The 14,501-nt window shown below is 40.5% G+C and overlaps 2 protein-coding genes across 5 annotated transcripts; one reads left to right on the top strand and one right to left on the bottom strand.

Moving 5' to 3' along the window:
* Positions 1-317: 317 nt before the first annotated feature.
* LOC147247505 (uncharacterized) lies at positions 318-7,403 on the bottom strand. 4 transcript variants are annotated; one of them, XM_086180992.1, is made up of 2 exons: positions 7,226-7,403; positions 318-3,874 (listed from the first exon to the last, which is right to left on the bottom strand). In XM_086180992.1, exon 2 carries the CDS (start codon positions 3,751-3,753, stop codon positions 2,089-2,091), a length of 1,665 nt encoding a protein of 554 aa, XP_086037118.1. In that variant the 5' UTR covers positions 3,754-3,874; positions 7,226-7,403; the 3' UTR covers positions 318-2,088. The 4 variants fall into 4 exon arrangements, with proteins under 4 accessions (XP_086037118.1, XP_086037120.1, XP_086037121.1 ...); XM_086180994.1 differs by lacking the exon at positions 7,226-7,403 and adding an exon at positions 6,436-6,694; XM_086180995.1 differs by lacking the exon at positions 7,226-7,403 and adding an exon at positions 6,245-6,264.
* A 2,333-nt stretch (positions 7,404-9,736) lies between these two features.
* On the top strand, positions 9,737-13,862 carry ftr14l (finTRIM family, member 14-like). Its single transcript, XM_086179700.1, has 7 exons — positions 9,737-10,407; positions 10,507-10,602; positions 10,674-10,907; positions 10,996-11,155; positions 11,272-11,385; positions 12,077-12,213; positions 13,155-13,862. The coding sequence occupies exons 1-7, from the start codon at positions 10,009-10,011 to the stop codon at positions 13,536-13,538; spliced, it is 1,524 nt and encodes a 507-aa protein (XP_086035826.1). The 5' UTR covers positions 9,737-10,008; the 3' UTR covers positions 13,539-13,862.
* Positions 13,863-14,501: the final 639 nt, after the last annotated feature.

Genomic DNA, 14,501 nt, shown 5'->3' with positions numbered 1-14,501 from the left:
TGGAAAGGAATGTAAACTAAATGAGGGAAGGTGGGTAGTTTCTGGACAAGACATTCCACCACCATAGCTTAAATCACAACTTAAACTCAGTTAACGTATGTTCATGAGACATAAGTTCAAGGGGAAAAAATGATGTGGCACCTGGAAGCGTCAAGCACCAAGGACCATGTTTTCACTTGACATTTATGTGGAATCACGGCCGCTGGGGGGCTGGGAGTAACTTTTCATGTGGCAGAGTGCCACCATGTGGACTTTTCCAGGAGTGCAGGTGGATTAGAAGCAGATTAAATTCAGACTCCACTGATGAAACACCAAAAGAGAGTCAACAACCTTTATTTATCCATATATGTGCCACTCAGCAATTGGGAAAAGGTGTTACAGGATTTACCCATAAGAGAAGCCTTTATGGATCATTTACAATTTTTCTCTCTCAAAAAAAAAAGAAACGAGGCCATTGACAAGAATGAAAGGGGGAAAAAAATAAAGATGTCGTAACAGTGTAAACACATGGTAATATACAAGAAAGCAAAAAGCAATATGCATCAGTGACATCAAATTAAAACGTAGGGCAAGTTAGTATGAATAAGAACAAAAGACTCCTGAAAACCCTAACTTTTTTTTCCTCAAATAACAGCTCGGCATACATTTCTACATAGCATGCAATAAGGCACCTATCTAACACAAGGAAGAAAACTATGCTACAGTTTGAAGCACAACTGTTATCCAAATAAAAAGGAAAAGAAAATATTGCTCACCAGAATGTTCATTCCCATAAAAACTGTATATCTCTTGCTCCCTTTCATATAAGCCGAGCCATATCTAAAAAAATACATCAGTTTGTAAAAGATATTTTACACAGAACAGTAAATAGAGCGCAATCCATTGGAATTCAGAAAAAGTCCTGTAAAAGAGAGCTTTTTGTATTTTTTTTTAAAGTATACACAACCTTTTAGATCAAACTGTTTAACATTTACCTATATTCTATACACAGGTAATTGAATTAGTCTCCAAAGCAATATGCTGGGCACAGAGGACAATGCACAGTAAATAATTAGGACACAAGTCATGTTGTAGTAATATGCTCCCCAGTAAGTTTTTTATTTTCTATTACCAATTTTCTCAGGGCTTAATTGCAGGTCATAATTGAATCAGGGTGCCATTATTGCTCTCTGTACAGTCGATGCAGCAGTGCCAACCCACCGTAGACAATACAAAGAAAACAACCTTATAAATATACAACAACGGCTCCTGTCTGACGAAGCCCAAACTCAAGCCGCATGAGAACGCTTGCAACATGTTGATTTCCAACACTTAAAACAAATTAAAGTCAAAAGGGAGGGCAGAACACAAAAAAAAAAGAGTGGAGACAAAGGTGGATCTTACTATCAAAAATGCAATCTTTTGAAACAGCACACTAGTCACCTATACATATATAAAAGAAATCATTAAGTATTTACAGTGGATTTTTGTCATTTGCTTCATACCGGTTATGTGGGTGAAAAAAGTTAAGCTATTTAAATTGCAACAACAGTTCCTGTGTTGGTAGCCTTGAATAAAGTTGCAGCTGAAAAGCAAAATGTGCCCGCTTGAAGAACTGAATTCTTTTATCAAAAGGATCAACAAGAAGGTGAAGCATTCTTTCACCAGGTAACAATTGTATCATGTAGATCGTTAAATCACATTTTCTCCCTCTCTTTTTTTTTTTTTTAATTTTATTTAAAAGTGTTCAAAAGAGGGCCTGTGTCAAGTGAAACACAATCACAAACAAGAATAGAGGCTCCTTCAGAAACTGGTATTATACCCTCTTCAAACCAAGAACAATGTCCGGGGTTCAGCTTTGAATTACAGGTTCTAAATCCTTTTGGGCCAAGCCTTTTCCTTTTGAAGACCTGTGTGTTTCAGTCCATTCTATTCTCAACTGCTCCACTTCACTCCAGCAGTCGATTGGCCGGACCACTTCTGGTCATTGAAGCCGGCCTGGATTTTCTGGTGGTGTGGCAATGACTGGTCTGATAGAAGCAGGGAGCAGGGGTGTGTGTGCACTTACATGGGATAGCACATGGGTATTGGAAGGGTGATTGGGGGGTCTCAATGATCTACATGGGTCCTATGATGCCTAGAGAGGGAAGATGAATGGTTAAAGCCTTTTCCACACTGGGAGCACCTATAGGGTTTCTCCACAGACAGGATGCGTTGTTTAGGAAAGGCATTGTTAGGGAAGGCCTTCCCAGTGGGGATGGGGCTGTATTGCTCGGGTGGCGGTGGCGGTGACTGCGGCGGTGGCGGCTGCTGCTGTTGCTGTGTTTTCTCCATGTGGATTCTCTGGTGCCTTCCCAGGGAGGACGAGTGATTGAATGTTTTGCCACAGTGAGCGCAGGTGTAACTCTTTCCCTCCGAGTGGACTCTTTGGTGGCGGGACAGGGAAGAGGAATGATTGAACCCCTTGTCACAGTGATGGCACATGTAGGGCTTCTCTCCTTGAATGTGTACCCTCTGTTTAGGAGGGGTGCCAAAGGTCAAGGTTTTCCCAGGTTGAGGCGGGGAAAACACTGGGGTCTGCAGGTGGGTCTTGTGGTGGCGAGAGAGAGAAGAGGAGTGATTGAAGCCCTTGTTGCAGTGTCTGCAGGTGTAAGGCTTTCCTCCGGCGTGGACTTGCTGGTGCTTCTTCAGATGGCGTTTGCGGACAAAGCTCTTCCTGCACATGTTACATTTGTAGGGCTTTTCACCCGAGTGGATCCTCTGGTGTTCCCTCAGAGTGGCAGCAGCTGCAAAACATTTACCACACTGTGTGCAGCGGTGGGGTTTGTCTGCAAGCACGACTGCAGCATGGGTCTTCTGGTGTTGCTTCAGGTTGGAGGTTGTGGCAAAACCTTTGCCGCACTGACCGCAAGTATATGGCTTCTCGCGTGCATGGACCTCTTGGTGCTTTTTCAGATGCCTTCTGCGGACAAAGCTCTTCCTACACTGGGTGCACTTATACGGTTTGTCCTCTGAATGCATCTTCATGTGTTCTCTTAGGGTGATTGCAGCTGCAAAACTCTTGCCGCATTCAGAGCATCTGTGAGGCTTATCTGGCAAGTGGATCATCTGATGGGACTTGAGGCTGAAGGCATCAATAACATCTTTACCCATGATCTCAACGCCGGGGGGGACGTAGGGCTTTTCTTTCATATGAATCTTCATGTGCTGCTTGAGGCTGGCCTCCACAGCAAAGCTCTCACCACAGTGGACACATATGTAGGGGTTGAGGTCCTTATGTATCTCAAAATGTTGGTGGAGATCAGCTATGCTGCCAAAAATTTCTCCGCACTCGTTGCACTGCAGGCCATGGGCTTCATGTATGATGACACCATTCTCCGACTCCACTGTCAACTCGCCGCCATGGTCGGACTCCACTTTCACCACGTGTTCATGCTCTGTCTTAAGCAGCACCTCTCCCAGCAATGTTTCAGTTCCTGACGTCTTGATCTCTGCGCCTGTGAAACAGTGCATCTCACCGTGTTCCACCTTGATATAGTCATGGTCTGTCTCAGCTACAATTGCATCTACACAGGCTACACCTCCAAGTTCCGTCCCCAGTCCCTGGATCTTTAAGTCTGAACCGTGGATCTCTAGCTCCAATCCACGCTTTTCTTCAGTCATAATTTCCGTTTCTGCTCCATAGTGAAGGTCGACATGGCTGTGGGCTATGACACACTCCGACCCAAGTGTGTCAAGGCCGGGTGTGTCACATTCAGTCTCTGACTCGGCCATGAGAACACACTCCAGCCCCACGACCTCCGTTTTATTGCCGGATGTTAACTCAAGAGGGAATCGGGTATATAGATGTTGGTTTTTGGTCGTGCAGTGCTGGCGCTCTTGTCAGTTTGTAGACCTGCAACAGAGAAAACAAAGCAGTAAACACCACAGCACCATAAGTTAATCTCATTTATGCCTTTTCGAGCTTTGATAGACATTACATATTTATGAATAACCTCACGCCAGAGAGGGCAGTGAGAGCAGCTTAGCCTCTAACAGTAAGACATGAAACCACTGCTTAAATCCAGACATCTATATAAATGGCTGATGGTAAGTGATTTGCCTCCAGTTTATCATTTAGATATCTGATATTTTACTGTTTATACATTTCTGAACATGCATTTAAGAGCGAGTTGAGTAAGTAGCATTTCCCTTTCCTACTTTGCTGGCTAGCAGGTGAACAATTATAAATTTCATTTAACCATTCAAAGCTCCACTGAGCATCTTATGAAAAACAATTTATGACGATGTGCGCATAAATCTGAACTCAGCACAGGGTTAGTAGAGAAAAGGACAGACACAAAGACTGGCTGTCTTGTCCTGATCAACCCCTTGTGCTGGTTAAAATGTATACATATTAAAATGTTATATGTGTATATGTATAAAAATCAAACTACATCTTATGTAGCACAAGACAGCTAAGCTACATGTCCACTGAAATCACAGCAATGACCATGATACTGGCAGCGGTGATTCACTGTAGTATTTAGTCAAAACTGGATACAGTGGCTTCTCTAGTGGGTAGTATGATACAGTAACATTATCAAACAAACATTTCAATTTACCCTGTAAATGTATCTTGCACTGGTCATTTCGAATCAAATCCTGTTGCAATCGTGTCAGATAGAATAGTAAATGGATTGAAAAAAGGCTGTACAATACATATTTATCAGTTACATGGAGAAAGATGACCTTGCCTTGGATTATCATCTACAAATCAAGCAAAGGCTTAACTATGTTGGGTATAGGGACTATAAAATTGTCATTTTACGAGGTTGAAACCAATTCGTAAAGGAGGCACATAACCGATATTTGCAGCAAATATTCTGCAGAGACAAGTGTTAAACTTCAAGCACCAAGTGTTTCACCAAAACAAACCACAACACTTGCCAGTCTTTACATTATGATGCATTAAATCAAACGCATAAGGGCTATTAATTTTTTTAAAAAGTATGTCAATTGTAAGCTTTCAGCAGACTAAAAACCATCAATAAATGAGGCAATTCCTAAAATCCAGACTTAGATTTCACCAAACTGACTAAAAAATGAAACCACCACCTTAAATCTTTCAGATTCCATGCAGAACAATGTTTCAAGAACAACAAAGTAAAATTGAACAAAGTATTTTCCCCTACCTCCTTCAAGGACATTGCTGTATTGAAAAAAAATTTCATTATGCCAATTAATACCAATGATATGAGCAATGCCAATGTAAGATACTTGGTCTAACTAGTAACTGGCCAACTGCTCATTCACTGGAACAGAATGTGATATGTGTGTTTAAAAAATCTGTGTGACAGAGGGGGGGTTCTTAATATTTGATAATACACTCTTTGCTATATATCTAATGTTTAGTTATTTAACACCGGAACATGTTCATTTGTAATGAGCATGAACCAAGACAGTGATGGATTTTTCCTAATACCCACTGAAATAAGTAGCAAGGCTCACATGAACAAATATTTTCATAAACACAAACAGCTGATATGGAAAGCCACTGTGCAAGCTAATTGGCCAATTTGCTAGCCAGGTTAGCTTAAAAGGCGAGCTACACTTCACTTGCTAACACAATTGATAATATCAAAGTGGACAACATCATAACCGAGCTCCCGTTTCTGACCTAATCCGCATGCCAATGCCCGGCCGGCCTAAACGCGCTTATCTACGCACTTCGTTGTTCGTGAATTTAAATACAAGTTGACGAATGTACATGCAATTAACATCAATGCGTTGATAATAAACACTAAACTGTTCGTTGCTAGCTTTCCAAAACAGCTACAAATAGCTTTCATAGCCGCTAGTTAGCTGGCTGTGGTCGAAGAGGACTGGTTAACGACATAACAGCATTGTGTTAGCAGCTAATGTGTCCACCATTTAGCGAGCTAACTAGCTTCATAGCAAAGGCGACACGCAGGCTTGTCTAGTTAGAGGGAAATGAACACAACATACTTACATTGAAGCTACAACTTTGGTTGGGTGATTTAGGGTAAATTATGATATAGCTAACGACGCGGTTATTCTCCGTGTGCGAATGTTAACAGGCCATCTTGTTGTGCCACACCAGCACTTTCAGCTAGCCAAGACTACAATGCTCCCCTAAGATGGCTGCCACTGGCTAACATTAGCTTCCGCCCTTCAAAACACATTGCATTAGAGCAACACCCGAAGCCATATTCAAATAAAACAATAACACACAACTTTTGCAAATATGAGGATTTTAACTCACAGATAACATCGATCGATGAGTTAATCTACAGTATAATCGAGGGGGTGTCGAAAGCTAATGGTATGGAAATTAGCAAGCTAAAAGCCACACCGTAGTTCAAGCCATGGTTTGGATAGCTGAAACAAAGATGGCTAACAGCAAGAGCGATGAATGCTGTTCGAAAAGCCCGGGAAGGGGTGCATCTTACTTACATAGAATTCAATTTGTGACATAGCCTTAAAACAAGTGCGGCCTGACCTACATTCACCCAAACGAAACTCCAATTAGAAGTTATTCAATTCCTGGCAGAGGTAGCATGTCGAGTCATTGCTACCGACATGAAGCACTCCTTACTGCGGCAGCACCATTAAGCCCGCACAGACGACTCCAATGGCGGCCTTGCCTGTGTTAGCAGCTATCCAGCCGAGACAATATTAGCGTGTTGGCTACGTAGCCATGATGCCAAGCTAACAACCCAGCTAATCCAGTGCCCTAGCCCGGCTAAAGCCCCGTCTCCAGTTTACTTCTACGCTGCAGATTGTAAAACATTGGAGCGGAAGCTTTGCCCAACCGCCCATCCGACCATGTTAAGTGTGGTTTGGCATGCAAAGACGAAATGAAGTTAATTCAACACAGATGGATCAATTCGACATTTAACATGCATCAAGAATAACCTGTAAAAGAGACAAAACTAAAATAGTGCCTCATGATAGTGTTGGCGCTGGAGACTGCTTTCTAAACAGAGCATAATGTTACCACCAGTGCGAGCCAAGGCCTGTATTTTTCCATTACAAAGTTGGGTAACGCTAAGAACACGAGACGCAAAAAGCTAACATGTTGGCTCCCACTGCATATGATTCATAAGATTATACTCTTCACATGTACCTCATGGCTTCTCAGTAACTATTCGTGGAGTAAGTTAAACGATGAAATATCACCAGGGGTACAAATCATGTCAGATCCTGTAAGTAAATCCTTGCATGCACAATGCCGCACACCCACCTTTGTTTCCTAATACGTTTGGATTGTTGAAGGAAGAAAAGAAATCGTTACAGTGCTTCAAACTCCGGGTTGTAAATGGCTTTGGACGCTGTTGTGAGCCTCTTCGAGCTGCTGTGTCTTCCTCTCTCTCTGCCAGTGTGTGTAGCTGGCGCCACTGCTCATCTGGCGCCAACGTTGGACCACCGACGCACTTTAGCGAAAGCAATCGTCGTGGTTTCAATACAGCACGGAAACTCCTAGCGCCCTCTACAGTTTCGGAGTGACTGTTACATGTATCTGCCACCGACGACAAGAAGTCAAACTGATACTTAGCAGTGACATTTTCTATGTAAATGTACACCATTTTGAGGGGCGATTTTAGTGTGTTACTCATATACCAGTAATGTGAATACTGATCCAAAACTATGATAATAATAATAATGTGCCTTTATTTAAGACTGTAATGCTTTTCAGTTTATTAATGAACCTACTTACTGCATTTTTGTCTTAGCTTGTTCACCATTTACTACAGCTTTTACAATAATAATAATAATAATAATAATAATAATAATAATAATAACAATAATAATAATAATAACAACAACAACAATACTACTACTACTACTACTACTACTACTACTACTACTACTACTAATAATAATAATAATAATAATAATAATAATAATAATAATAATAATAATAATAATGTTGAACAGCATACATGTGTTTGAATTGTTTGGGAATTTTAAAATCAGATTTATATTCACTATCCAGGCTTTCACCCTAGGATCAAAGATTTTTAGTTGTAATATGAATCTGGGCTCAAGCGGAGTGTGCCAGGTGCCAAAAGTTAGCCTTGGTCAAAGTACAGGCTATCTGAGTCCTGTTTAGTTCATTCAGTTATACAAATAACTGGTAAGTAATTTTACAAATTGTGTTGTATTGAATGAATCATGAGACTGCAATAAATTGATATCAAACATACAGTACTGGCTTACTGGGGAAAGTATAGGGTGAATATTGCTGTCTTGTGGCAGTAATAATTCAAAGAGGAGTTGTTGTTATTTCCAAGTTTAATGATGAACATCATCTAAGTGTGTGTGCACAGTAACTTGTTTTTAATTTATTGTTGCAAACAATCTCCTGTAATTTGTTTGCAACAATCAACCATTTGTCTAATCCAGAGTACAGCCAGCTATTTCTAACAACAAAAACTAGTTTATGTTAATAAACAATGTGTTTATTATAATGAGTGGGAACATTAATAAATCATTATGTGTATGTATTATCCTGAAGGCTAATACATTTTTGCTCATACTCTGTGTAATAGCTACATCTAAATATGAATTTTAGTTTGAAATTCAGTTACTGCAGAGCAGAAGGAGTAGAACATCAAATCATACATCCAGTAATCTTGTTTCTCTTTGTTTTATTTTCTAATAAACTAGGACATAAGCGTCTTTCCAGCCTGAGAGATCATCAAAGAGCAATACTATAATTTGTTGGTTTTGTGGTTACAGGCTGGAGCAGATTGATCAACACCGTGTAGGACAATTCTGAATGTGAAAGTGCTGCAAGAAATGAAATGAGTCTTTATTCTTTATTTTGAACACGTGAAATTAAAAAAAAAGAAACAAAAGACAAAAACAAGTAAATAAAATAGACTCAACATGTCCAAAAAGCAGTGGAGGAGTCTACACTCATTTAGTCTTACCTTTTCTCCACTACTGAACATCTAATCATCTATTGACTTCCATGCAATATATTATTATATCCTATATTATACAGTTATGTCTACACCCATACACATTAACATCTACTTAACATTATTATGAAATAATATGAATGAATCTATTATTGTACACTATACCAATATTATTCTTTTTAAAATTTATGAAAATACATTGTCCTCTGAAGAAATGTATATGGTAAATGGTATAGTACTTTTCCACCTCGGCTGCACTCAAAGCATTTTACATTGTCAGTGTGTGTGTACCACGTACACGATACACTATTATTTTATTGTGTATCTGGAGACATAGACGCACAAAGGAGGGATATTACGTAATGTACCAGTTCCACAAGATGGTGCTATCCTCCTTCTGCCAGTCTGAGACCACGTCCTGCCCTCAGGGCAGCAAATTCAACATGGCCAGAAGCCCGAAACCAGGTCTTGAGACTAAAACCTCCTGTATGAGGGCATTCTAAAAATAAATCTTTAAAACAGCTCCAACTAATGCTTTTTGATGGTAACAGTGAGCCTGATTTGTTGATTTTTTTTGTATTAAATTGTCCAAGTTTTACTGATATTCATCAAGCCCATTGGTAGTTACATAAGTCATTAAAAACTGATACATTTTCTTGGTGACTGCTTGCCTTATTTTGCTGGCTTTTATTTCACCTGCCATGACAACTAGTTTCTGCATTTCACTGACAAACAATTTGTTGTTCATAAGGTTTTGTCTGTTATGTTCACTTTTTGAATAAGATTTATCTGAAATGTACTACTTTAGTCCAGATCCTCCCCTTTTTTCACACTTTATTATGTCTGTGTTTCAGTCGAACCACCCATGAATATTAAACATCAAACCAGGAATACTGGTTTTACCACGTGAATAGACAACATAGTTGACATTCTGACACACACAGCTTTCATCACAGTTTCACTGTAGCTGTTAACTTCAGGCACTCCTTCTCTCCAGTCTTTAACTGTGGATTTCAATATATTTTATCAACTTTTTCTTGCTGAGGCAAAACCACCTGTGGATTCTTAGTGATCTACTGGACATCTCTTTGAAGAGAAAATGTCCCACCCCAGCACTCTTGACTTAGACCGATACAGCACCTTGGAAAAATCCCGTCGCTCGACCAGCCGAAGCCAATCTAGGGCGCAGACCAAACATGGGGATGTTCTGTGTGACTTCTGCACAACTAGAAAACAGAAGGCCGAGAAGTCCTGCTTGGTGTGCCTAGCGTCTTACTGTGAGACGCACCTCCAGACTCACTATGACTACCCTGCGCTGATGAAGCACAAACTGGTAAAAGCTACTGGTCAGATGAGAGAGAAGATCTGTGCTCAACATGACAAGCTGCTGGAAGCTTACTGTCGCACCGATCAGACATCAGTTTGTGTTCTGTGCATGATGGATGAACACAAACATCACAACATTGTTCCAGCTGGAACAGAGAGGACTGAGAAACAGGTGAGTGGTGTGTCACAGACACTCAGTGATGTAAAGATTATTCATATAATGCTTGAAAAAAAATGATGAAATGAACTAATGATGTGATTCTCTCTTCAGAAACAACTTAGCACCACACTGTACAAATCTCAAAGCAGGATTGACCAGAGAGTTAAGAAGTGGAAGGATCTCAGACAAGCTGTTGAATCAGTTAAAGTATGTGAAATCCCATTACCATCCCTCTACTGATTCTTTCCTCCCATATAACAAACTCTCTTCCTCATCAGCACTCAGCCCAATCAGCCCTTGAGGAGAATGAACGTATCTTCACCGAGCTGCTGCTATCCATTGAGAGGAAGTACAATGAAGTCAAGGAGATGATTCTTTCACATGAAAAGACCACGGTGACACGTGGCGAATTAGTGCTTGACCGTTTAGAGGAAGAGATCACCCTGCTAAGGAAGAAACATACCGACCTGGAGAAGCTGTCACACACTGACGATCACATACACTTTCTGCAGGTGAGACAGAAACCCAGCCGCACTGAGTGAGTAGAATGGCGAATGACATTCTCCTCTCTCATCTTTGACTTTGACTTTACTTTACCAGAGCTGGCAGTCTCTGTCAGGCCCTTCCGGATATGAAGACCTCAACAACATCAATGTCGCTCCAAATTACTCCTTTGAAGCAACCAAGAGAGCCATAGCCGCAATGAAATTACAAGTGGAGGAAGTCAGCAAGAAAGAGACGAGCAAAATCTCAGCAGCAGGTTTACAAGTTTGCCTTTATCTGAAATAGGATGGAGGAATTTCTTATTTTAGAGTGTATGGTTTGGTGTTGCTTTTATCAACCTGTCCTGTTCTTGTTAAATCTGTTTCCTCACAGTGAAGGAAGTCTACATCACGCAAGAAGGTGAGACAAAAACAAGGAGAGAGTCAGTTTTCAGAGAAGAGCTGAGAGCAGCTGAAGAGCCAAGAACAAGAGAGGATTTCTTGAGATGTAAGTTCATCTCCTGACTCTTTACAGGACAGAATCAAACTCACACGGCAACTTGCCAGCTTTGAATGGCATTTCAATTAGTGACATTTCTTTGTCTTATTTTGTTGTTCTGGTCATATTGTGGGAGCATCTCCATTCTTAACAATGTCATATTTTACAGGTTGTGTTAAAAAGACTGAAAATCTTTGTAGCGAGCAACAGAACAGGTTTGTTGTTAGGCTGCTTGTAACTGTCCTCAGTACAAGTTGCAGAACAGGTTTGGTGAAAAGAAAGAGAGAAAACCTTCATCTCAGGATCATTTAAGCAAACACAGGTGTTCCTGCTGCTTTTACCGCAACTGGTGGGAAGCATTCAACAAGCTGTTTCATAGAAAAAAAAACAAAAAAACAAAGGTTTTAGTTGGCAAACTCTGTCTGCAACATGATTTAATGCCTGGAAATAAAAGGACTGTTGATGATAATAGAGCTCTGGTAAAAGCTTGGCATCACCAGACAAATTACCCACGAGGGTACTTTGGTGTCTAAATTAACATCTCTAATCTCAGGGAAAAAAAAGGAGTGATACCTTGAAAAGCATTAGGAGGAAGAACAGATTAGACTCACAGAAACAACTACCAAAACAGCTAAATGTAAAAGCATGTGACAATATTGAATTAGTCTTGAACATTTTTGTCTCCCCTGGATTTGGACAGATTCATGCCAGTTGATTTTGGATGTCAACACTGCCCACCGAAGCCTTCACCTCTCTGAGGGGAACCAAACAGTCACAATGAAGAGTGAGCCTAAAAACTACCCTGACCACCCAGAACGATTTGATCACTGGCAACAGGTAAGCACTTCCTGTCAGGATATACTTTCCAAAAATCTTTACTAGACCTAAAACTAAAAAAAACACTCAAAGAGCACATATCAACCAAATCAAGCTGATATCTGCATCTTGTTGATAGCCTAGAAGAGTCTACAGGATCCTTTTCAGCCTCTTGATTTGTATCTTCTCTATTTTATAGACATGATAATGATTTGAATTTGTTGAAGAGTTCAATCAATTAGCACGAGAAATTCTTCAATGTTATTCTCATTAATTATATAATGAGGATATAATGTGATTTCTCAGTTTATGTTCTCATATTGTGTGTATACATGTAGACATCTCCAGAGTGACATGATTTGAAGCTATTTTCTATTCTGTTTAAGTCCACTGCAGTGACAACTTGTCAGACACACAAGGAATCTAACTCTTTTTTATTGTATATTTTACTTTAAATGTTACATTAATTACCAAAATGAACTGATGAGGAAAATATTTACAGAGTTGTAGACATCTGTTGAATATGACTTCTTCTTCTTGTAATCGGTGGAGTCGCCCTCTGCTGGCCATTAAGCAGAATACTGGCTAAAGTTCCTGCATCGGCTACACCTTTGAGACTTGGAGGCTCTTCCCAGTCAATCCTGCTTGTGATTACACATGCAACTATTTCCTAGTTTCAGAAACCTGGAGTTGCTAAGGTACAATAGAAACCTGAATATGCTGACATTACAACTTTATCCAGCTTTCAGAATATTTTTAGATAAATGAGTGGAACTGAAACACAAATGATAAGGAACCTGGATACTACTAGATTTGTGTGCATGCCAGCAACTGGGTTGTGCTTGTTCCAGTTTAAAAAAACACAATACTACTCTGCATGTATCATTAGTACAGCTGCTGTAATTAGCTATGCACAAACCAACACTGGGGCTTTTAATCTCATTTCATCCATTTTATTTCAGGTGCTGTGCAAGGAGAGTGTGAGTGGGACTCGATGTTACTGGGAGGTAGACTGGAAGGGAACAGAGATAGACGTGGCTGTTACCTACAGGGGAATCCGCCGTAAAGGAAATGCCAATGAGTGCAGCCTGGGCTGGAACAACAAGTCCTGGAGTCTCTACTGCTCTGACTCCAAATTAACTTTTGTGCACAACAATAAGAGCAAAGACTTGCCAGCTCCAAGGTCATCTCGCATCGCTGTCTACCTTGATCACGCGGCAGGGATCCTGGCATTTTACAGTGTGTCTGATGTCATGCAGCTCCTGCACAGAGTCCAGACCATGTTTACAGAGCCAGTCTACCCTGCATTCAGTGTGTGGGGATTTGGAAGCACTATCAGACTTTAGATTTGCAACTAGCCAAATGGGATCTAATGTAATCAATATTTTCAACATTGATGTGGAATTTCATTATTTTGTTCTGTTTTTCTCAGTGATTTTCCCCACACATTTGTTTTTAATGAATTGTATTTCAAGTTCCAATGTATCTATTACTTGTTGACAGTTGTTTTTAAGCTTTTAAAAAGTTAAGAAGAAAAAAAACGGATGTAGAACCCTGAAACTTCTTGGGGTGTCACAGAGTGAAGCACGCTCATTACATTACCGGAAAATTATTGTAGGTAATACTGTCTATTAAATTCAATAAAAGTTTATATATCCTCAAGAGGTTACTGATTTATAACACATGAAATGTGTATTTGGGGTGGCACGGTGGTGCAGTGGTCAGCACTGTTGCCTCACAGCAAGAAGGGTCAGGGTTTGAGTCCCGGCTCGAGCACAGGATCTTTCTGTGTGGAGTCTCCATGTTCTCCCTGTTCCTGCGTGGGTTCCCTCTGGTACTTCAGCTTCCTCCCAAAAGTCCAAAGACATCAAGAGGGGACGAGGCTGATTGATACTCTGGTTGTCTGTCTATATATGTTGGCCCTGAGATGGACTGGCGACCTGTCCAGGGTGAACCCCGCCTCTCGCCCGTAGCCACTGGGATAGGCTCCAGCCCCCCGCGACCCTTAACAGGAATAAGTGTAAGAAAATGGATGGATGGATGGATGGAAATGTGTATTTGCTCAGTAAAGCTGTCTGATGCATAAAATTATGTGCATTTTAAGAACAATTCATGAAATTTTCTTTGTACAAATTTGACCATGGGCATATTGAATTATCAATTCATAGTCAATGGACTTAATAATGGACTTGTTCTTGGTCTCACAGACAGGATGTACAGCAGCTATTGGCTAGTTCAGTATGTTCCTCTGAGTGATTTGCAGTTACGAGGAGAAGTACACGGTAGAATCAAGAGGAGCAAAGGGTTCA

The sequence above is a fragment of the Aulostomus chinensis genome, chromosome 16 (genome assembly GCF_037954235.1).
Source record: "Aulostomus chinensis isolate RoL2024-O1b breed Wild chromosome 16, RoL_Achi_v1.0, whole genome shotgun sequence".
Classification (NCBI taxonomy): Eukaryota; Metazoa; Chordata; class Actinopteri; order Syngnathiformes; family Aulostomidae; genus Aulostomus; species Aulostomus chinensis.
The sequence above is the reverse complement of the archived record's forward strand: the minus strand, read 5'-3'. Positions and strand labels throughout refer to the sequence as shown.